The 25,760-nt window shown below is 37.8% G+C and overlaps 1 protein-coding gene across 3 annotated transcripts in view; it reads right to left on the minus strand.

The window, feature by feature from the left end:
- COL25A1 (collagen type XXV alpha 1 chain) overlaps nucleotides 1-25,760 on the minus strand; it is a gene marked incomplete at its 3' end in the record, with an annotated part of 495,089 nt that overhangs the window by 106,662 nt on the left and 362,667 nt on the right. For 2 of the 3 annotated variants that reach the window (XM_081244165.1, XM_081244164.1), the window contains exons 8-11: nucleotides 21,124-21,183; nucleotides 19,447-19,554; nucleotides 17,855-17,890; nucleotides 2,524-2,550 (exon numbers count right to left, since the gene is read on the minus strand). In XM_081244165.1, the coding sequence (XP_081100291.1) occupies nucleotides 2,524-2,550; nucleotides 17,855-17,890; nucleotides 19,447-19,554; nucleotides 21,124-21,183 (231 nt within the window). Of the gene's footprint in view, nucleotides 1-2,523; nucleotides 2,551-17,854; nucleotides 17,891-19,446; nucleotides 19,555-20,300; nucleotides 20,373-21,123; nucleotides 21,184-25,760 lie in introns of all 3 variants that reach the window. The other variant, XM_081244163.1, reaches the window with a different exon arrangement.

The following is a 25,760-nucleotide window of genomic DNA, read 5'->3' on the forward strand; positions in this document are numbered from 1 at the left end:
TCTAAATTTATATTGTATTAGTTATGTCAGCCATAACTTTACCTTGCTAAAAACATGTCTGGGAGGCTATGTTTTTCAGATCTTATCTACTGTGTTCAAATATACAATAATGTAAACAGATTCATCAAGCTTTTCCAAAAACCATTAAGTTAAATTTAACCACATTTGTAAATATCTACTTATTGCTAATATGATTTTAAAGAAATTCACATCATAAATTGAGATTTAGAGCTATCAGAAGGCCACATAGCTCTAAATTTGGGTGCTTTTAATAAACATGGCATGAACATATATACACTACCAAATGTAAAATAGATAGCTAGTGGGAAGCAGCCACATGGCACAGGGAGATCAGCTCGGTGCTTTGTGTACACCTAGAGGGGTGGGATAGGGAGGGTGGGAGGGAGATGCAAGAGGGAGGAGATATGGGGATATATGTATATGTATAGCTGATTTACTTTGTTATAAAGCAGAAACTACCACACCATGTAAAACAATTATACTCCAATAAAGATGTTATAAATAAATAAATAAATATGTAAACACACACACACACACACACACATACAAAAGAATTAAACTCGCTGGGGCTTCCCTGGTGGCTCAGTGGATAAGACTCTGTGCTCCCAATGCAGGGAGCCCGGCTTCGATCCCTGGTCAGGGAACTAGATCCCATATGCATGCTGCAACTACGAGTTTGCATGCTGCAACTAAGGAGCCTGACTGCCGCAACCAGTGAGCCCTGGAGCCACAACTAAGGAGCCCACCTGCTGCAGCTAAGACCCAGGGCAACCAAATAAGTAAACAAATATTTTTTAAAAATTAAATATGCTTAGTTTCATCTGGAAAAATCCTAGCAGTAGCAGTAACTCCTGAATTTCATGAAATTAAATAACATGAAATGAAAGGTAATTAAAATAACACCCACTTGCTCCACAGTTAGACAAATAAGGGACCCATGTTGTAAACTCAAATTTGTTGTATTTGAAAGCATTTCCCCAAGACTATCAGGGAGTGTGTTTAAACCACATGAGTGTGAATACATCTTCCAAAGTAGACTAGAAAGGATGTTGCAAATGGTAAACACCAGCTAGGAACAACACAACTTCTACACATAAAATTATCTTAAGTGTGTGTGTGTATGTGTGTATGTGCATGCACACTTGGAAGTGTACACACATGCACTGGGGTGATTACAATGATTGGACATAGGTGGTTGAACTGAGAATAAGAAAGCTAATTACTACCTGAGAAAATCTGACATTTAACTGGATACAGAAACATTAACAAATATTTTCAAAGTGATTTCCCTTCACACACCTTCCTTTGAGGCTCTGTAGAAACCATTTTTAAATAGAATGTGCTTATTTTTTGTTTAGCACTAGAAAACAGATTTTTCTTAGTAGCTATATAATATTAAATTTCTTTAAGAATAATGGAAAAAGATTAAAATAGTAATTATAAATCTAAAACTGCTCTAAAAAATAAAGTTTATTAAAAATATAGTCATTACATGCAAAACAAATTGAGATAGCAAGTTCCTTAGTGCTTTCTTGGTGATTATATTGAGTGGCTCATTAAAGGACTTCCCAAAGCCTGAGGCAGTAATTTCATCCTGGTCGCATGTGGATTAGGGTAGCTTTACAATTTCACACCATACTTAATAGAGACACTATTGCTAAGGACAAATTGTTCCTATACACAAGTTGTCTCACAACGCATTTGCTTTTACTTGATTTGTGGGATTATGTTTCAACAGATGACACATGCCCAAGCTTGGGGGATAAAACATCTTTAACTTTGATGGATTCCAAAGATAAAGAATAATCACTTTTCCACCTATTGTAATACAATTATTTTCTTTAGTTTTCTGCAGGTTAAATATCCTTCTTTGTCATCTTTATGGGGTGGGAGGTGTGATAGGGAATGGGGACTTAGTGATATTTTATTGGCAAAGGGCCATCGACCTGCTACTGATGTATTGATGTAATTTTAGAAGTGCTAGACTTTCTCCATCAGAATGTAAAGGGTCAATTCTGATGGCTCTGGATAACGTTGAAATGACAATCAGGAAGCCAGTTTTTGGGCTACCTCAGCAAAGGAAGACACTAGTGGACCACTTAAATATAGCCACCAAGCAACAAGAATATCCTTTGTTCTGGTCTAACAGTCATTTAACAATCACATATTTGTGCAAGACCATGCAATTAATTTTCAATGTCTTATGGCCCTTCACATTCTAAGTTTTCTCATGATGTTTTACAAGGATTTGAATTAAAACCTCAATAACCTACAAGTTTGGCAAACAGCTTAAAAAGAGTCTGCTCTGGATATATTGACTTTTCTATATTGGAGTCAATTAGAAATCTAATGGCTAACATTACATGACTGTATTTTTAGAAAGCAGAATGCACAAACCAGACTGCTTTGGCATGACTTACAGTAGCTAATTCCATTCACTTCTCTGACTAGCCATCAGGCGATGGGAGTATAATTACCTTCACAGTATTATTTATACTCTACCTTTTGTCCTGGAGGCCCCAGAGGACCCTAAGAAAAGAAAAACAATTCAATAAACATAATATTGCAACCATTTAAACTTAAATGACTGATTAAAACTGTCCTATTCTGTAAGGTTCTATTGATATTTGTCATGCTGAAATATGCTGATGTTTTGTACATCAAGGAAAATGAAAATTTTCGGTTGGAAGTGCACAATGGGTCTTTTCTTTTGTTCTCTTTTGAAGAACATGAAGCATATGCAGTAGGATTCTGATTTTTTCCTTTAAAAAAAAGGATCACAACATTGTAAATCAACTATATTTAAACTAAAATGAAACAGAAAGAATCTTTGCCATTCCAGAGCATCTGCTTCTTCAGATACCTGAAAATCTATCACATCAGCCTCATATAGAAGGCTGGAGATGTTGCTACTAGAAGCACTTAAAATGCAATGCAATTCTCAGCACACTGACACGTTCTATGACATCTGCATCTGCAAAACTTCAGGAAGCAGATTTGCAAAGGAAATCATTGAATGGCATTACAAAGAAACATGTTTTGCTCTATTCTTTCTCTTATGAAATGTGGCCAATTGACCTGCACAAAAACTTGTTTACAAACTAGGCCATGCCAAGGTCAGTTGTGGCGTGTAGTATCCACCAGAAAAGGGAACAAAAGATGCTGTCCGCTGTTGCATAAACTATGACACCGGGGCAGGTGAGGAGAGGAGAAGAAATATAATATTTAGGAAGATGAATGGGAATATTTACATTTAAAATGGAAATGTGGCAATTCTGAGATTTAGCAATTTTTTGACCACAAAGTCAGTGTTGGAATTCTGTTGGCTTTATTTAGAGTGAGGCATGCTGTGGGATGGTAGAAAAGAGCACAAAGAGAGCTATAATTCTGACTTTTGATGTCTATTTTTAAATAAAAATATTAAGCACTTTTCTTCCAATTCTTTAAAAATACTTTTAATTTCAGTATATTTTAACAAAGTTACAGGTACTCTATCTTTCCATGTAAAAAGCTCTTTATTCCATTACACTAAACTAATGGCTAGCTTATTTTTAATGTGTGACATTTCAGTTAATCAGCATCTTACATTCAGACTGTAACATAAAAAAAGGACTAGAGTGGTAATCAGAGGAAGAATTGGTTATGCATAATTTTTTAATTAAAAATACACAATGTTTAGGAACATTCAGAGAATCTGTTCCTCATAAATTATTTTGTAATCCTCACAGGAAGACTAACAATTTCCTCCTATAATCAGCTTTAGGTTACTGAAAGTGCACTGTGCAATATCACCTTTATAGATTCCATTTTTAAAATGTAGGATGTAGTTTTATTGACTCAGTGACACTGAAGGCAAGGACATCGAATGTTAGACATATGAAAAAAATAATACTGGCCTACAAGCCTAGGAACTGCAAGAAAGTGAATTCTTTTCTTTTTTCCTTTTGATTACAAAAAATTTAAAACATAATAAAGGGTAGGGAGAGTAATATAATGTACACCCATGTATCCATCACTTATATATAACAATTGTTAATATTTTGCCATATATATTCCTTTTCAATTTACTCAACCTTCTTAATCAGCTTGTTATCTCATCTATCTGTGTGGTCTGACTTTCTCTCCGCTTATCTCACTCCTTCAACTTAAAATTCTCCCTGTCTTAGATTTTGCAGAGAAAACAGAGGCTCTCAGGCATGAATTCCCCCAACATCATGTCTCTCATCAACTCAAACCCATGTGGCCCTCCTTACTATATCAGAGGAGGAAGATGCTCTCCTCCCACTGGGCAAATGCATCCAGTAGACTCTGGAATCCAACCTTGTCTTCGCCCTCAGGGCTCTTTCTCAATCAATTATCCCTGCATCTGTATCAGAGCCTCCCACTCTGCACTGGTTCCTTCCCCTTAGCACATAAACATGTGTAATCATTTCCTTACTTGGGTAAATTGTTTGGGAAGTGAATGTTAATGCTAAGTAAAGGCAGAATTTGGAAGCTGTAGTGATAGGAGATCTGAGAGTGAAGAAAAGACTTGGGTTTTATCATTGCCTATGATTCCATTTTTCCTAGTGTCTCCAGAGTATTTCACTTTTTAAAATGTTGATGTTAGAAAGGAAATCATATAACAAAAAGTACATTAATTCAATGTTTAGACTGAGAATGTATATGTTCAATGCAAACAGGTTTGTTTCCCACTATAAACCTAACTGCCACTTGAAAAAATATTGTTGACTAAACTTGGGCATTTCCTTACATTGATATATAACCCTGGAAGGGAATATTTCAGATTAAAATAAGAGCAAATTTTAAACCAAATGTTTTAACTAGAGATGAACATATCTGGTATTTTCTAATCTGATCTTTGCTGCATGATCACAGTAAGTCAGAGATTTAGAAAGATTACTCACAACTTTGAAATCTATGAAATTATATTAGTTGTATATTTTAACACAATAGTTAATAAAAGTCAAAGGATGGCTATAAATATAGTATTTTTCTCACTGTTAAAAAACTACTGTCATTTTTGCTAAACTCCAAAAATAAAAGCAGTTTTTAAGACAATATTAATTTTGAATTGTGAATACATATCTTATAAATTTTCATAACTATGTTGCCAAGGATATATCCTCAGCTACCAAAAATGTGCATATACTCCTTTGATCTCGCTGGCAGGAAAAATGGTAACAAGCCAAAGATAGTGTCATTGTTTTAGAGAGGAACTGGGAAAAAGCAATGTTGAATATAAGGCACAGACATACATTCGAGTAAGTACACACACACACAAATATCTATTTTGATCAATATTTTGCTCATGTATATATTTTTTGAGCATTCTCTGATTAATAATCCCATTATATATCTGTGACATTGTGGTCATAAATTTAAGCTTACAAATGAAAGCTTCACTGATCAAAAATTGATTTTGAAGTTAGGGTATGCTACTACCAGTTGGTTAAGATGTCTACATTTGAGTAGTGTTCTAGTTTGTAGTACAAATACAAATTTATAAAGTAATGGGCAAATGTCATAGAACCATTGACTGACTTATCTAATCTTTCTTAAACTTACTTATATTCTCAGCCTGAATAATGACTTGGATGAAGAATGTCATATATTCATTATTCATTTGTCAAGCTAGTGTATCTTATTATTCCTAAAATTAAAACTAGTTGTTCTAGTATTCTAAGATTTCTAAAATAATTCCATTATTGTTATCCCCATGTCTTAAAAAGTTTGAATCAAATAGTCTTCCAAACCAAAGAGTCAAGCTTTTTAGTCCATTTTTATCAATCAATGAATTGTTCCTTTCTTAGGTATTTTCTTGGCGGGCACTTTTATATTTGCATATACTTTGCAGACGACCAATTAAGATGAGAATAATCTGGTCTCCTTTATTTTCTGTAATCATTTCTTTGTATATGTCTCAAGATTGGAAACTGTGTAATATACAGAATCTTAACATGTTAAACTATATTTCTTTAAGTTTAACTCCAGAATTGTTAAACTATAATTTAAACCTTAAAATGTACTCATTTCAATATAGGCTCTGGGTGATGTAGAATGTATTAACTTTTTTCATTAAAGGATTTTGCACAATGGACATAACCTTATTCAAAAGATAAGAACCAAATAAGTCACTGAAAAATTCTAAGTGTGGAGTAACGACATCACTTATCTGCAGATAAATGTTTACACCTAATTTTCATGGTCTTTCAGAAAAGACTATGGAGAGCTATGAAAACTTAAAAGTTATAAACGGGTAGGAAATTACACAGTGCACTGATTTTCTTTCCTGTTTTCCCCACCCCTACTAGATTCCATTTTTAAAGATTATGTAAAATATTATGTAGAATATGGCAGTCAAGTAAGTTAAAGAAATACTGTAGTTCCCATTTGGTCATTGCCTTTACTAAAGGCGCGTTACTCGGGCCTGAGAGTGATCATTTATTCCTCCGGCTCCGGGTCCACCAGATACTATACTTACCCAGGAACATTCTCCAGTCTGCCCTCTTTTTCAGCTGCATTGCCATGCTCTTGTTCAACCCGCTTCTCTCTCACCTAAGCTACTGTGACACCCATCCAAAAGTCACTGTGTTTTCAGTCTTCTTCAACCCTTTCTACACAGTGCTGCCCGAGGGAGCTTTCTAAAAGGCTTACAGGTTTCTACCTTGCCTCAGCTGAAAGATCCTTCCATGGCTTTCCATGGATTTTGAGAGAAAAGTTCAAGCTTTTGTAACAGTTGTAGTTTGCCACATAAGCCATGCTTCCTCATCTCTACACCTCTGCACCTCTGGTTGTCTGTTCCTTTAATGGGCTTCTTCTCTCTGGTCCTGTCTCTTTCACTCATTCCATAATTCAGGGCTCGGTGCCTCCACCCTTGGGGCTAGGTCCCCTTCTTTTGTTTTCCAAAGCACCCCTATGACAGCACTTCTTTCCCAGAATTTACCAACAATGTTGCGATTGTCAGGTTACTTCTTTCTTCACTCTACATGTCTTTTATCATACACAGAAGCCAGCACAGTAATTGCTCAGTGAATCCTTTTGGGTTCATTCATGAATTCATCCACTTAGCAGTTTTTTGAATGCCCATTGAGTGTGAGGCAATGTTCTAGGCACTGGGGATACAGTAGTGAACAAAATTAATAAAAATGCATGCCCTCCTGGACTGCGTAGTCTAGTGAATGGAAAAACACAGTAAAAAAAATAAACAAAGAAAATATAAAGTTGTGTCAGGGGGTAAGTGTTAAAGCAAATAGGGGGGTAGCGATTGGGAGGAGTGGATGTGGAGGCATTTTAACTTGGGGGTCAGTGAAGGCCTAGGATAAAGTGACTTTTGGATAGAGCCCTGAAAGAGGTCAGGCAAGACAGTCATGCACGTAGAAGGAGGAAGAATGTTCCAGGCAAGGGAATAGTAAGTACAAGGCCAAGAGGTGGGCATATGCTCAGTGTGTTCAAAGAACACGGAGGAGGCAATAGGTAGGTAGTAGAAGATGGGGCTCTGGAGGAGGGAGATCACATGTGTATAGCCTTGTAGGTTCTTGTAAGCACAATGGTGCTTACTTTGAGTTGATAAAAATTATAGGAATGGACTTCCTTGGTGGCACTGGTTGAGAGTCCGCCTGCCGATGCAGGGGACACGGATTCGTGCCCCAGTCCGGGAAGATCCCACATGCCGCGGAGCGGCTAGGCCCGTGAGCCATGGCCGCTGAGCCTGCACGTCTGGAGCCTGTGCTCCGCAACGGAGAGGCCACAACAGTGAGAGGCCCACGTACCGAAAAACAAACAAACAAATAAATAAAAACTATAGGAAGGAATGATGAACACATAGAGTAAACCAAGTTTTCCCTTATACCTTAGACAATAGTATCTCAAGATAAGAATGACAAGATTTTTCACTCAAGTTCACCCAAGTCATTCTAATGCTACTGGCCTACTCTTTTTTTTTTTAATTTTTAATTTTAAAAAATTTTTGGCTGCATTGGGTCTTTGTTGCTGCGCGCAGGCTTTCTCTCGTTGCGGCGAGCAGGGGCTCCTCTTGGTTGCGGTGCGCGGGCTTCTCATTGCGGTGGCTTCTCTTGTTGCAGAGAACCGGCTCTAGGCGTGCGGGCTTCAGTAGTTATGGCATGTGGGCTTCAGCAGTTGTGGCACGCGGGCTTGGTTGCTCCACGGCATGTGGGATCTTCCAGACCAGGGATCGAACCTGTGTCCCCTGCATTGGCAGGCGGATTCTTAACCACTGCACCACCAGGGAAGTCCCTGGCCTATTCTTACAGCCTCTAGATTACCTCTAAGTGCAAGAGCACGTGGAGGAATTCAATTCATGTCTTCTATTTTAAAACCGCAAAGCAAAAATCATCTTGATTACATGGTCTCGTTGACACGGAGAGTGTCATGGATGTGGATGTAGGTCTAAGGTCTCTAATGCATATCAAAAGCCATCATGCAAACAGTAAGTAGAATTATCAACCCATGTTAATCTTCAAAGCAGGCAGTTAAGAAATGGATGTTTCTATAACCATTATGCATTGGCTGCACTTTCCAGCTTGTAAAAATAACATTTTTAATTAAAACGTCTTTTGTTTGATAGATCATGGAATGGAAAAAAATTAATGAATTTTCCTGACTACTGATGTTAGCACAAATTTGATTGAGGTATTAATTACTTAAACAGAATGCAGAGTTTGTAAATGATGTGCTCTAGGATGCCTCTTGGGAGGTGTTTTAAGGCAAGTTCTGGTTGCCTGCTATTAGGAAATGATGTTCTGTGTGAGCAGGGGGCGGACATAGTTCCTGTTCTGTCCCTGATGGCTAACAGTAAAATTCAAAGTTCTAAAAGTTGCTGGTCATTTCTGGATGCAAGAATATACAACTAGCTTCTGTAATAAAAAAACGGAGGGAACAAAAAAGTGGTGGTCCATCTGTGAAGGGGAGAATAAAAGCCCCAATCTCTTAAGCCATTTAAAATTATTTCCTTTTTGAGTTAAGAATTTTTCCAAGATTTAATAAAAGTTAGGTAAAATGAAGAAAGTACTTTTTAAAGTCTGTTTCCACGGGGGAAAATGATAACACATATAATCTAATTTATTGGAGTCATAAAATGTTAGTATCAGATTTTCTCAAGGGTTTGGTGCAACAGACTTTAATTATAACCTTTTGAAAGCTATTAACCTGGTCACAAGATCAGAAAATACAACTTGGTTTATAAAGGGTAAGGGGAAATTTGAAATAAATAATTGAAATTTGTCTTACTTAAGAAGGATTCATTTAAGATGTACTTATATAAAATTCCATGTTCTCCTTGTATGTTTGATGAAGGAGGGTCAAGAAACATAAACTCTAGCCACTATTATACGTGAGTCTGGAGTATAATTCAAATGATGTTTTACAAGATTCAGACTCCATAGCTTAAGTGTGTGGAAATGCCAAACGAGAAACTTTGGGGAAATGTTTAGAATGTAAGAGAGTATGCTGATATGTTTTCAGTGTAAAAGCCAATGATTTAGCTGAACTGGGTATGAAGGAACATAGCATAAACAAGAAAAGAGCAGGACAGAGCTGAGATGGGAGAGCCTCATCTCTTGTTTCGAGTCCTTCATGGACTCTGTCTTCCGTCACATTGAATCATCTTTCCCAAGCAGTTTCCCATTAGCCTTCATGTAAAGGTCTTAATCATTCTTCGAGGCTCAGCAGCCATAACTCACTTCCTTTGTGAACCTTCTCCAATGCACCCAGAAAGGGCTTGTTTTTGTCCTCTGTGTTTCTCTAGCACATTTTAACTGGCTGTATTTTAATATATTTACATATTTATCAAATCTACTTGACTAGGCAGCAAATTCTTCAGGCCATATGTTTTACATCCTCAGCACCTACATAGCAGTGCCTAGCAAATAAATCATTATTGACTACATTGAAACAATGAATTAATAAATATGAAAATTATTAAATTCCACTTACTGAATTTCCTCCATTGTTTTGCAACTCTAGCTATCTTACTTCTAATCACTGGAAAGAGTTCTCAGTTTTTTGTTTTTTGTTTTTTTTTTAAGATGGCCATCTAAAACTTTTAATCAAACTGAAAAAGATATAAAGCAAAACTTTTCTAGTATATATAAATAATGATATTTTGAAATAGCATGGTTACATCACAGTAGTACCTAATGGAATCAAAATACTAGGGTGAATCATCCAACATCATCTATTTAGAAGATACACAGACAAGCTCTTCTTATGGGAAGTTAGACATCATTCTATTTTTCTCCTTAAAGTCCTCAGGTTTGAGGCAGTTGTTTCTGTTTAAGTATCTGGGATTTTCTTCTGTTTCAATAATATCATTCCATAATTTCTATTATTTGAAGAAGTTCCTCTAAAACAGGTCTCCTTCAGAGCCTATCAATACGATGACATGTTATTATATTCATTCATGAATATTTGATGAAAAAAGTTTTAAATGCGGTAATTAATTTTTTAAAAGAATAAATTCTTTTTGACTTCTCTACCTCATGTGCTGACTTTTTGGGGAAAATATTAAACCTGGATGATTCATTTGTTGGTGTTTCCCAAAATCATGAAGCTCTGACCTCCTTATGGAGGTCTCTTAACGTTCAGGAAATTAAAGAAGCCATACATTTTTCTCACCACTTGAGGAAACCAGGACCCAAGACTAAATACTGGACATTAACTACCACCAGCAGATGAAAGACAGATCTAGGTATTAGAGAATCTATGCTCTGATTAGGTCCCCCAAACAGAGATTCTATCACCTCTTATCAAATATCCTAGGCTCAAATTAGCTCATTCCATCCCTTCTAAATATTTAATAAACTGTTTCTCATTGCTGCATCCAAAATGGAAATGACCCGTAAAGAAAGAAAAATTAACAGGCTTCTTCTGCCCTCTGTGATTAAGCATACTTCCCTAGTGTACCATAAAGGAAACAAATTTATGGTTCATGAAGGCCTATCACCCTATACTACGCTCAGTAAAAAAATATTTCTATTGAGTAAAGTGCAAGTGCTTTTCCTATTTTAAATCAACAATGCTAAGAAACACTAACTACTAAAATTTAAATATCCTACGACCAGCAGAAGGACGACTTAAATTTAGAACTCTAATATGTACTCATCTACTGTCCAGATCTGTATTCCATCTAGACCAGCCTTACCCAACAGAACTTTCTGGAATAGTGGAAATAGTCTCTATTGCTCAATCCAGTAGGTAGCCAGTAACCACATGTGGCTACTGAGCACTTGAAATGTGGCTAGTGCCACTTTTAGAAAGTGGATTTTAAATTTTATTTAATTTCAGTTTAAATGGCCACATGTGGCTAGTGGCTACTATATTGGAAAGTGTAGACCTAGCAGATCTACACTGTAAAATATGTAAGATGACAATCAGGTGAACTGGATTCTACCCTAGTTCTGCCACAGACTACTCTATGAGCTTGGTCAAGTTATTTATTCACTCTGATGCTGTTTCTTTATCTGTGAAGTGATTAACTAGATGATTCCTAAGATTTCTTCTAGATCATTTACACTCTGGTTAAAAAACAGTCACAGAGTGTGACTAAAAATCGCTACAGTTATTTCCCTCATGAAAATCAGTCCTTTAGTTACACCATGCATATTCATGAACACACATATACTTCAAATTATCTATAATACATGAATGAATATATGAAGATGCAGAAGAAAAAGTAGTTTTCATCCTGCTTAATCCTACTCCTGGCATGTGATGATATTGGATGAGAGAAAAATATAAACAGGATTTCCTTGCATTAGTACCTGATTTATCGATTCATTGATTCATATTATTCAGTCATTCAGTTTATTGAATACACTAAGCACCAGACACAATTATTTTGTGATGTGATAAATGCTGTGGAGGAAGGGAGAAGGCAGCTTCTAACTTAGCTTGGGGGAGTGTGAATGTCTGTGAATGAGGAAGTGTGTGTGAAGTTTTCTCGAAGGAGGTGACCAAAGCAGAAGTCTATTTTTTTGAGTCCATTCAGACACATGGCCCCAGTACTGCCCTTAGCCCTGGGCAAGAGGGCTCTTGTGTTAGGGTCCACACTTTAGAGATCTCTTCCCTGGCTGCACACCTCCTCCTGTGGTAGCCCACCCCATGACCTTAGACTGTACTTTGTGTTCCTGGGACCTTGGGATTCTCTGCCCCAATGACTGGAGCTCCCTTTAAGGACTGTGAATTATCTCTTTCCCAGGTCTGTTCTTCTGCAGGTGAACCACACCACTGGTGTGCGCTACAGTAAACTGGAGGATGGGGCAAAGAGGTGGGTATTTGGAGGCATGTGGATGGAGTTTGATCCTGTGAGCATCCCAAATGTCTACATATGAGAGCTTCAGTCTCATAGAGATGCTGATTTTAGGTACGCGTGGACGAGCGGGGGAGCAGGCCTCGGCCCATTTGGAAAACCAACTATTACAGGCTCTGGTGGGTTGGAAGGACTCTGTTGGCATGGCATTTACATTTACTTCATGGACAATCAGATTAAGTGAGAATAATAAAGCATTAGAACAGTTGCTAAGGCACCCCGGCAGGCAGTGTAGTGTGCACAACTGAAGTAATGCAGTTTAACCAAAAAAGATTTCATTGTTAATATCTAGTCTAATAACTAAATATCCTAAGATGATTTTGGTCATTTTGGTTATTTGTGATTTGAAGGTTTGTTTGCCTCACCAGATCAAAATCATGAAGAAAAGCCTGCTACTGTGTCCGATGTCTGCCACCCTGCTGATCAATATGGTTGAGACAGCAAAGTACAATTAAGTAAAATGATAAGTTTTATCAAATCTGTGGGATAGCAGTGCATTATAACTAAATATGATTAAAGTAAATCTTCACATATTGGTTAATTCAATTTTATTTTAAATGAAGCAGAAGCAATTATCTCTGCTTATGTTATTAGCTACCATAAAATACATTATATTCACTTGACACAAACGTATTAAATGTGTTTGCAGGCAAAATCAAAATAAACTAAAAAGTATCTATAACTTCTTTGGATACAATCCAAATTTCACTTTAAGGAACAATAACAGAAAAACTTTTCTGAGTTTTGAACTCTCAGACACCACCAGGGCCCAACGAGTGACATTTTAAGTACTCTTATAATTCAGAAAGAGATGAATGGATACGCTATGGAGTTTGCATATATTTGGGGGGCAGGAGAGGAAGAGTTTCAGTGTAGGGAAAGTGATATGGTCTATGAAACCTTGGTTATAGACACTTTGGACAAAAAATAATTTCCAGGAAACAGGGACTAGTTGGTATATTGAATATACATCATTTGTCTTTTATGTTTTTGAGAACTACTATATTTGTCAAAGAAAGAAACAGTAAGGATATCAAAAGGAAAGACACCTTCAAAAATACTATTCTAACAACTACTTAAACTCCTGAAGAACTGAAAAATAAAGACCATTTGTGTCGGGGTTCAGAGCTTTAGCATTTCTAGCTGTGGTCAGTTCTTGGTTTGATTCTTGAGTCTAATTTTATAATCCAGAGCGATTCTCTCCTTATTTAGATGGAGTCCAGTTTGTTTTAGCTCAAGATTCTGCCTTTTTGTTGTTGTTGTTGTTGTTGTTGTTTTGCGGTATGCGGGCCTATCACTGTTGTGGCCCCTCCCGTTGCGGAGCACAGGCTCCGGATGCACAGGCTCAGTGGCCATGGCTCATGGGCCCAGCTGCTCCGTGGCACGTGGGATCTTCCCAGACCGGGGTACGAACCTGTGTCCCCTGCATCGGCAGGCGGACTCTCAACCACTGTGCCACCAGGGAAGCCCCAAGATACTGCTTTTTAAAATCTCCTCTAGAACTTCTCGCAAAACCTGAAGGCCTTGTTTATGGAATAGGTGCACAGCAGGGTTAAATAAATGTGGACCTGCTTGAGAGGCAGGACTTCTTTTTTATTCCATTAGAGATGCTGTTAATCTTCAGAGGATTATTTTTGTGATATAAAATATATAGCGTGGATTATGAAAACTAATTCCCCACCTGACACACTCATAAACAGTTTTGAAAGAGCTAATTTTAGATCATTCCTAGTTTTTTCATTTCATCATTAGAGACATTTTACAGTTTAAAAAATTCTCTAGTGCCTCTCAAGATCCTCACGTAAGCAAACACTCCTCCATGGTGCAAACCAACAGAGGTAGTGGGTTTTGCGTACTGTGGAAAAGATGAGAGCAGTGGTATATATTATCTTCCCTTGTCTGAACTGGTGGATGAGAAGGGGTGTGTTATGAAAAGGTGATGAGGTAAGAAGATGTGATATATAGGAGAAGGCCAAACACAATGATGGCAACAAACAGGACAAAAGGAATAAGTTGTATTATCAATCACAGTATTTGACACACTCTAATTTAATTGACAGCTATAATCACACTGTCGTTAGCCCTTATGTCTCATAGACTGGTCTTTCTGCATGCCACGTTATGTCATCTGACATTTTTGTCTTAACAGCAATACTTCTCATTTATGGAAGTCTGTGTTCCATAAAGCATTTTCATATTTTTTTCACTTGCTTCTCACCGTATTCCAGTGATATAGGTGGCATAGGAATTATTGCCTACATTTTATAGATCAGTAAAAAGGATCACAGATGATAGTCATACACTCCTAAGTTGTTCAGAGGCCAGAATTACTGGTAATATGTACTTTTCTTTCTACCAGGCTTCGAGTCAAAACACACACACCCACATATGCACACATACGCATACTATTTGAAAGGAAAAAGAAAATTTCTAAGGAAAATTTTCTCCGCATGAAAGCTGCTATTATATTTCCAGTATCTTCTGTCTTTGAGATGGGTTAAAATACACAGGTGCTATTTAAGTTAGTAAACATAGGGATTTCTTTTTAAATGATACTTTTAAAAATAATAGAAATATTTCACTTTAGGCAAATATATAAAAATTCAGTTTGCTGGGAAGAGGAACTAGGCGACCGTGTTGCTTTATGAAAAGACTCTGAATAGGATTGCTTTAAATAGCAAAATTTCCCAGCACATTTAAGCTATGTTGATTTATGAAAATCTGATTCATATAGAACTTTACAGGAATACATCTGTTATATAAATCCATGCTCACCTGTAATGTACTGTAGAGGGAACAACTGAGTGATAATAATAATAACATACTAATACAATTCTTCATTATATATTTTAAAGTGCTTTCTCTTAATTTATTGCACTTGTCTTTGGCAACCTTATAGGGGAGGCAGAGAGGGTATGATTTTCCTTTCTTTACAGATGAAAAATTGAGAGGTTAAGTGACTTGCCCAAGGTCAGACAGACAGACCATTCATTTGCTGCTATTTGAGTGATGTAGTTTTAACAGGGTAGTCAAAGAAGTAAGGTTCTTCCTCTCAATTTTTTTTTAACCAGCTGTGAAGGCTATTAAAACAGAGGTGGATGATCTCACAAATATACTGTTGGATGAAAGAAGCCAGACACAAAAGTTACATATTGTATGATTCTATTAATATGAAATTCAAACACAGGCAAAATTAATTGTGTTGGCAGAAGAGGGAGATGGTGATGGGGGGTGGGTAAAGGGGGTTTCTAGGATATGATAACCTTCTATTTCTTGATCTGGTTTGTGGTTACACAGGTATGTTTACTGTGAAAATTCACTGAGATATATACTTATTTGTCTACTTATTAAATATATATTATACAAGTTTCCTTTTAAAAAAGCATTTTACATCTTTAAGAACAGTACAATGCTGTACTTTAGAAGATCACTACGTTGGACATATCCTTTGAACATTTGTGATTTCAACTGAGTTTCTCAGCTTCATTTTTTGAAATGAGAATATGAACTATATCTGAAGAGTTTAAAGAGAGAAGAAAGGTTTAGAGAAAAATACCCAGGATCATCTTTATCTGAAAAGTTCCTATATGAAATGGGAAATCAGAGCAAACTAAGACAATGACATAATTCATTTAGGACTAGGTGGAACATTTATATTTAATGGCATTAAGCTAGAAATGGCAGGGAAATGGGACTAATTTGTTATTCACACCGTGTATTCTAGAGCATGTGTATGAATTTAAGGAAGATAAAATTATAATGTTTTAAACATCCATTTTTATTTTAGAACTTTGTATATTACAGTGCTGCACTGGGCATCAGGGTAGAAAGCCTGTGGCAATGATAAAAATCATAGGCTTTGCACACCTGGGGACAAACAAGGGCTCCTAAGAATCCTAAGTAGCCTTGGACGTAAGAGTGTATGGGAGGAATATGTTTTGACTGTTTATCCACGATAAAAATTACAGGTGCATTCAATTGCATAAAGCAATTTCAAAATTTATATGATAGTTTTCCAAAAATTCTTCACCCCCTCTGATCCTATAACCTGGAGAGCTAATGCTGCCCTTGTATGCAAAGTTACCACAGATGACAGATGTTTAATTTAGTTTTCACATATGGTCTTTTGTTGTTTTTCTTTCATTTTATTCTTTTTAAAAAGAATCCATTATCGTACTCCCAGCCTGATTGTCTGTATCAAATATCTATCTTGATACTGTAGGTCAGAAACAGAGAATTTCCAGGCAGTGGGTCAGGTGTGGTCCCAGGATGCTTCCATTTCACCAGTGATGTTTTGAAGGCAGCTACATGACAGCTAGGACTACAGCTTGCTGAGTGTCTCCCCAGGAGGGCTGTTGAAGGCATCCTGTGCAGGGAGAAGCCTTTGACCTTTAGCCCATGCACACATTTGTTTTAATTCTTGACCAACTAGCGTGTTCCTGTGCATTCGTTTCACTAGGACCTAGCTTCTATTTTTTTAAAATACATTTTATATCCTGAGCACCTGCAGGCTGCGTGCCACACATCGTGTGAAATGGACATGATCAAGCTGATTGTAATCACTGCATCCAGGGCAAGTGTGAGACATAGCTGTCTTCTGGAATTTGAGTTATTAGAGCATCATCCTGTGTTCCCCAATATTGTTCGTGCCACAAAGTAGGTCAGAAAGATAGCTCCAGAGACAGGGAGGAAGTGACAGGGAGAGGTAGGTTGAAGGAATTCTACTCTTTGGGGCTCAGCAAGCTGCCCTAACTTCTCTTTCACTGGCAAAGCATAAACAAACTTGAGGAACTGGGACCTGCGTGTTTACGGGCAAGTCCAAGAGGCATCATTCCATGATCTTTTTTAATGACAGAGATCGGGAATGCACAACTGTTTCTCTCTGGGTGGAAGGACAAATGATATTCAAACCATAACTGCTGATATTTTAACCATTAACTTACCATTTTATTATCAGTTTCAGGGGTCAAGAAGGCACAGCTGTTCTCTCTCTTCGGCAAAAGAAAAACCTCTTGAATCACTGTCGAAGCTTTGCTCTACTAGTTCACAGGCAGTGACACCTGGTTCCTTTGAAATCTCACTTCTGTTTAAGCTAATAGGCATATCCCTGAATTTAAGTCTTCCTCAGCATCCTCTGTCACTTGCTTCACCTGGAATCTCCCTCTTTTTTCATCCTGTATCAGTTCTGCAGATGTGTTGTCATGTGATCCTTAGCATGTGATGGACAGGCCCTATCACTTCTTTTTTGGTTGTTTGTTTTAAAGGAATACATTTTTTTTTTACCATTAAAAAAATTGAAGCATAGTTCATTTACAATGTTGTGTTAGCTTCAGGGGTACAGCACAGTGATTCACTACCACTTTTTAACTTTTACTGATTCTCACTGTTTGTTACAGATCACATCACAAAACAGGCACATTTGTTACACATAGTCTTGACCACAGTTTTGAGTAACTTGTCTTTTCATTCTTTTCAGTATAGAAAAAGATAAATTCAGATACTTGCCATCAAGCCTTGTTCTCCTGGTTTCCCTGGTTCACCCTTAAAAAAGAATAATGATAATTTTATTAATGCTGTAAACAGTAAAAACCAATTTCAATCTTTTTTTTTCTTTTTCACAATATCCACTAGGGATCTTGAATGTCAAATATATACTTTTTAGGCTAAAGAAAGGAATGCAAACACAATGTAATTTAAAGAGCGCTGATGTTCTTTCTTCAAATGCATTTTATAAACATTTTAGGATTTAATACAACAAATCTATATTACAGCAGAGATTTAAGAATTATGCCAAGAAGGTATTCTAAATAAAACGAGTAGGAGTGATTATACTGTAAAGCAGCTATGGGTTCTCTATCTTTTGGGGCTTCATCCCAAAGAAAGGTGAGACATTAGAAGACACTTCTAGGATGAAACCACTACCTCTGATGGTCCAGTGAAAGCAGTCCTAAAAACCAGCATATTACGCTGAAAGTCAATTCCTTATTTCATATAACAAATTTATAGCAACTTTTGGCGAGGGGTATGAAGCTTATAAGAAGGTTGTCCCAGCAAAGTTTTAAAGTACCCTATAGTCTTAAAAAAAGAGTCATTCAAAAATTACATAAATATATGCATATAAAAATGAAATCTACCAAAACATTAATGACTATGGCCGATTTGTTTTTTCTTTTTTGGTTGCCTTTATTTTCAAATTTTTCTACTTTGTGGATAAATATTTTATTATTACTTTTGTACTAGAAAAACACTGATGAAAATAATTTAAGTTACAGCAATACATTAAATAAATAATTTAATTCAGCAATAAACCTGAATTTCAGGTCCTAAAGTCATAAGTGTACAAATTTTTGACCTTTTCCATGTATTTCTTTAAATTGCTGAGTTGCCTCTACCCAACCAAACCATTTATCTAGTGTCCTGCGTTACTACTCTATTATTGACACTTGACCAATCTTAGTAGCTAAGTACTAAGTAAATTAGTACTTAGATCTAAGTGTTGAGATCGCTGTTAAGTCATTTCTATTAATAAGCTTCACATACAAAGGACAAATGATATTCAAACCATAACCACTGATATTTTAACCATTAATTTTACTATTTTATTAGTGATTTGGGGGGTCAAGTTACTTGCAAGGGATAAATATTAGGAAGATTTACCTCTTTTACTTTCCATAAATTGCATAGGACTTTATTGTCTCTATTTTGATCCTTTGTAAAATGTTATCAATCTCCCACCTAGGTTTTTCAAGCTAGTCTTCCGTTTAAACCAAAGGCATTGATGTACTCTATGGCAGTCAGGACACAAGTGAGATTGGGCGTCTCCACTCGCAGACTTCTTGAGGCTTACCTGAAGACCAGGTCAGTTGCTGTCTCCAGGCGTCTCGCTGTGGTTTGCGTGGGTACCCCGAGGGTTGAGTGGTAAAGCAGATTCCGGCTGGCAGTGCCCTCTCTGCTCGGGGATTTTCCTATCATCCCACTTCCTTCAACCCACACCGCTCACTTGACCTCTGCCACCCCCATCCCCAACTCCAACCCAATTCTCAGTGCTTTAAAGGAAACAAAACCTGTGAGAACAACTGATCCAAAAAGCAACTCACAGGCACTCCTGGCATTCCTCGGGGGCCATCTTTCCCTGTGTCTCCAGGAGGCCCTCGTGGGCCTGGAGGTCCTGGAGGGCCTGGAGGCCCAGCTTGTCCTTGGTCACCCTACAATGGAGAAGGGGACAGACCAACAATAACCGTGAAAGATAAAGACCCAGGTCTTCTTTTCAACACTTTAAATTTGTATTATCTAATTCCCATTTATACTGTGAAAAGACCCATAACAACCACAAATGGTAAAGCCTGTAGGCAATTTGCCTGCCAGTAGGAAGCAAATAAATATTCATGCTGGGCAAGCTGAGTAGACGCTGTTGAAATCAAAGCAGCTCAGAAACCAGCACTCTCAGCTCTTGGAAAGAGTGTATATGTTATCATTATACTCAGAGCTGGTAGAAAACTTTTGCATAACTTTATCCATGACAATGCTGCATCAGTTATATTCACCTTGCTTAATAAAATGGCTGCATTTATAGTTGGACAAATATTTACTTTTTCATAACTTATAAAATTAAACATACAAGGCTCTTGTCATGCTGTGTAATAATTTATAAATTACCAAAGCTAGAGAGCTTAGAAACTGGATCTATCACTGGATATAATTTTTAAGCTTTCTTTGTTTTTTTTTAATTTAAGAAGAAATTAGATTGGCTTTCTATACCTTTTGGTTTTGGTATTTTCACATACATTTCAAACAAATGCAGCTCACTAAACATAATTTTGCTCTAGAATATTTAAAAATAAATACCCACCACCCACACTCTGCCTCTGAGAGATAAACGGTAAAGCAACAGTATACAGAGTAAACATCGAATGTAAAGGAGAAATCAGACTTGAGCAAGAATAGGCACTACCTTAATCAGGCGGCGTTTAATGAGCTGCTGATCAGCAGAGAGAAACCCATGATTGATTTTAGGAAACACCATCTGATCAGTCAGGTGAGGTCAAAGGTTGGAGTTCAGAGATGAGAGAGTTGAAGAATAGGCATCAGAAGGCCCCAAGAAAGAAATAAAGATACACACATTAGACTTATAATAACCATCAAACAAAACAGAACTGGCACTTGTGTCTGACATCGGACCCTCTGGCTCTTCTTGAAAGAAACAGAACCCTGAAACGGGATGGTGAAACCAGATTTTTAGTTAGAAATGAATCTTTTTCTGCTGTGGGCATTAGGCCTTTTTTAATGTTGTATATTAAAGAAGCAGGTAACCTGGAGCCACCTGCATCCCCCATCCACCTGCACTCTGAGCAGAAAGTCCAGAGACGAAGTGCCAGTTCAATTTCTGTAAGACTCCTCAACCAGCATAATGCGGCATGAGCTCGACTGTCATTTTATGGATGCCTGAAGGCCAGAGTATTTAGGATTGTTTAATCTACTGAAAACTATCACAGAGCATTGCGATGCAAGCCAATCAAACCAATGAGGCGTGGCACAGCCTTAGAGAGCTTGCCTGCCTTTCTTCGACTTCAATATGCTCTTCTCTTATAGTCTCAAGATTCTCCTTCTTAATGTACGTTTGACCTCACTGATGGAGGTGAGGTTCCACGTGTCCAATAACCTGTGTGTGTGAGGAAAGGGAGCGCCTGGACTCGGAAAGCCAGTTGAGCTGTTCTTGCTCACTCTTATGCTGATTGCGGGCTCTGACTGAGCAGGCATGGGTGCCAACCACGAACCTTGACGGTGAGGATCTGATTACTGTGCAGAGCGGCAACTGTGGAGAAGCCTGGCAGACCCTATGGACGGGCACAGCACCAAAACAACACGACACAAAACGTCACACAGACATTCCACTGGTGGACAAACACAACAAGCATGTACCTAATGCCACCCCATCCTGGCTCTAAGTCTTGCCTTGTTTGACACAGTAAACAAAATCAGACACATGAGGCCCCCAAGCCAACCATTTCTTAAGGGGAATGGTCAGCTGGAGAACTCAGGTACATTGGGATCTGTGTACATACGCTTAAGATTTCTGGACTCTTACGTACAAAATGTTAGTACAGAATGGAGATAACTACAGACTCTGTTATGAACACAACACTGTAATTTCCCTCTACTGATATTCTGTTTACAACTCAGGACATACAATACATGTATCAAATCTTTTTTGGACAACAGTGAACAGAATTTTGCAGTCAGATCAGATGTATTCCTCAGAATAAATGCAGTATGCTTCACAAAATATAGTCTTACCACCCACATATCAAAATTTCTGTCTCCGATCATATGATGATTCTCAGGTCTTTCCTGTTTCAGGAATTCCTGCAGAGGTGGTGGATGGAAATCTGCCTCTTATAACATGTGTATTTCATGTCAGGGGGATTTATGGTCACACTCTGCAGTAATCACTTCTGTCAGGTAACTTTTCCAAAAGAACTTGACAGTTCACACAACCCCTTGAAGCACAAAAGTGGTTTTGAATTCCTTAACCAAGGAAAATGGGCAAAGGATGTTTTAAAAGCCTGTACTTTACTAGCTTGTGCTAACTTATGTTCACAGGCGTTATCAATTGGGTAGGTCTGAGAGAGAAATTTTGCCTGTGTTCTTTTTCCAACAACATGTGATATCAGAGCCTTGTATTCCAATTTTTTTCCCACACAGAATACTTTTACCATACAAAAAATTAAAGAACAACCATGGTAATATATGGTCTCGAGTGTCTGCAGGATTCCTTCCTACGTTTTCTCCTCCCCACTGCCTTTCCCCTCTTCCCACCCAAATCTACTACGAGGATATTTCTAGAAAAAGCCAGAAATTTTCTAGTTTTTAAATTTTATTAGTTTTGGTATATTTTTTCCCTTATTTCCTCCTTATTAGGGATATATTTTTCTTAAGAGAGACAATAAAATTATGTTTGTAGTCTGAGACATCTCTTCAGCCCTAATGCTTCTGATTCTTGTTCGTTAGAGCTGGGACTTCTCAGGAAGCAAAGCTGAGGAAATCTTATCCCTTTCGCCAAGTCCTATTTGATAAGGTTATTAAGTGGCTGGGTAGTTTCGAGGTGACCTATATCCTCTTTTTCTTCTCCTCAAGTAAAAGTCCTTTAAACAGAGGCTCTCCACAAATTCAGAAATACTACAAGTTGGAAAACAGATGTGTACAGTTTGCTTTTGTTTTACTATGGAATATGAGTTTAAAATGTTATTAGATGGTAATGTGCCAGCATCTTTCCATCTGTGACTCATTAGCCCTATATTACACAGTCAGAATTTTATATATAAACCTCGTATTTATGTAACAAAGAACAAAAACAGATACAAACAAGAAGTCTATGAGGGATCAGAATCTTGATTAGTGGCGATAAATCATAGTGTTACTTTAAATGGGATTATCTAACAAAAATAATTTAAAATTAAAATCCTTTTAACAGCACACATGGTAGACCTTACAAATGTTTTGAAATTTGCATGTATAAATAAGTCACTTCTTGCACTAATATCTGAGCATGACCAGTTTGCTGTTTGATCATATTTTCCAAATGCTTACAAAAAAGTATTAAGTTTTAGAACTTAGTTTGGTTTCCAGTGTTAACGAGATCTAAAGAGAGAAGTGGTTAGGTAATTCCCATCTCAGACAGATACTTTTTATCCAACAGAAAATCTCTATTTGAGGAAGCTGATTTTTTTTTAACATCTTTATTGGAGTATAATTGCTTTACAATGGTTTGTTAGTTTCTGCTTTATAACAAAGTGAATCAGTTATACATATACATATGTTCCCATATCTCTTCCCTCTTGTGTCTCCCTCCCTCCCACCCTCCCTATCCCACCCCTCTAGGTGGTCACAAGCCACCGAGCTGATCTCCCTGTGCTATGCGGCTGCTTCCCACTAGCTAGCTATTTTATGTTTGGTAGTGTATATATGTCCATGTCACTCTCTCACTTTGTCCCAGCTTACCCTTCTCCCTCCCCATATCCTCAAGTCCATTCTCTAGTAGGTCTGTGTCTTTATTCCCGTCTTACCCCTAGGTTCTTCATGACCTTTTTATTTTCTTTTTTAGATTCCATATATATATGTTAGCATACCATATTTGTTTTTCTCTTTCTGACTTACTTCACTCTGTATGACAGACTCTAGGTCCATCCACCTCACTACAAATAACTCAATTTCGTTTCTTTTTATGGCTGAGTAATATTCCATTGATGTATGTGCCACATCTTCTTTATCCATTCATGTGTTGATGGACACTTAGGTTGCTGAAGAAGCTGATTTTATATTCCCCCATCGTCTTAACAGTGGACATGCTACCAATCAGGTGCTTAGAGCAACATTTAAAAGATTTCATCAGCGAGTTAGGCCAAAGGATTTCAGGAGTTTACATGTAGCAAAGTAGAAAGGGGACAGGTGGGCGAATTCTCATATATATATATATATATATATATATATATATATATATATATATATATATATATATATATATATCCGCATCATGTGGCTTGCAGGATATTAGTTTCCCAACCAGAGATTGAACCCGTGCCCCCTGCAGTGGAAGGGCGGAGTCCTAACCACTGGACTGCCAGGGAATCCCCAATGGTAAATAATTTGAGACTTTTTTTTTTTTTTGCGGTACGCGGGCCTCTCACTGTTGTGGCCTCTCCCGTTGCGGAGCACAGGCTCCGGACACGCAGGCTCTGCAGCATGGCTCATGGGCCCAGCCGCTCCGCGGCATGTGGGATCTTCCCGGACCGGGGCACGAACCTGTGTCCCCTGCATCGGCAGGCGGACTCTCAACCACTGTGCCACCAGGGAAGCCCTAGAGACATTTTCATATAAAGCAAACGTTGACATATTTGGGGTAGAATGTAAAACTTGCACAAATTTTTAAAAATGTTACCATTTGACAGTGGTAGAGAACCTCATCTCACAGGGGATATCTTCAGGTCACAGAGACGCTCAGCTGATTCTGCTTCCTGCAGAAGGTCTTTGGAGGGTAGGTTTGAAAAGCACTGGTGCTGAGTGCTTGTCTGTACGGCTAGGCTTTGTGTGACTCTAACTGCTAGGCTGCCCTAGCTGTTCACACAGAGAGTGCACTTTTTCATCACCCGTGCCATTCTTCCACAGTATCATTAGTCACAGTCCTTTCTAAATAACTGGAATGGACATATTTCACTTGGTTTTACATCTTGGAAAGCTTGCCTGGTACACAGATGGTTTGAGTGGGTGTGGAAAAAAAAAACTGTCTCCAGAAAAACATGGAGAAAGAGCCCAGGAATAAGCTGAAGTACTGAAATAATTTGTACACGTTTTCACCCCAAATATTTTGAGTTCTTAAGAAATTGGATATACAAGCGTATAAAACTACTTTATAGAACCCATTTTCCTGAGCATAAAGACTCAGATAACTTCATGAATCTTCCCCACATTCTGTGAAGTAGGTAACCAACCAGGACCAGTGTTTTGACACCATTACAGGAGGAATTCTATCTCCCTTCATTGCCTTCTAGAAGGAAAGATGCTGGCCTACCCCAAAGGGACGGTGAACAAATAAGTAATTCATAAGAAATGCTGCTAACTACTTGGAAGCCATAAATTCAAGATGCTATTGTCATTTTTATTGTGTACTCAGAAATGATGAGTGTTACATGATTACATTATAGTGAGAAAATTTTGGGTTTTGTCAAAAATATTCAATAAGGCAATGATAGAGCCAGAAACTTAATCCAGGAATTCTGATTCCAGACTTTGTCATCATGAAATTTTGTGTCTATAATTTCTCTCTACTTGTTTTATACTTTAAGTATTAGAAAGCTTAAAAATTGACAAATATACAACAATATTTAAGAAGTATTTACTGAGTGCCTTCTGTGCAGTCTTCACTGTGCTAGGCCCTGGGGATTGAACGGTAAGGACCCTAAGCTCACTGGGTTTAATGTGTGGTGGGGAAATAGGAAAAAATAAGCAGCCAGTAATGATAGGAATGGATAATCATTACAATGGAGGAATGGAGGGGCTGCAAAAGAAATAAAATGTGCACCTAATGCAAGGTTTGGGGGGCCATGGAAGACTCCCCAACCAGGTGAAAGAGGGGATGGGGGTTGGCAAGGCAATAGTAAAATCAAAGACAGAATGACCATTTAGGAAGATGTTACAGTAGTCTAGTTGAGGGACTGTGTCCCAGAGCTAGAGGACAAACTGATAGTTTCGTGTGATATTAAGGAAGTAGGATCCATAGGACTTGTAGCTTGGCTGAGAACATAAGGGAGAAAGGGGAGCAGAGAATGGCCCTAGGTCTCTAGCTTGAGCAACTGAAGGATGGTAGAGGGAACACTAGAAGGAAGAGTGTTTTCTGGGGCAGGCAGGTGGTTTCAGA

Source organism: Mesoplodon bidens, assembly GCF_964165515.1.
Source record: "Mesoplodon bidens genome assembly, chromosome: 1".
In the NCBI taxonomy this organism is placed as follows: domain Eukaryota; kingdom Metazoa; phylum Chordata; class Mammalia; order Artiodactyla; family Ziphiidae; genus Mesoplodon; species Mesoplodon bidens.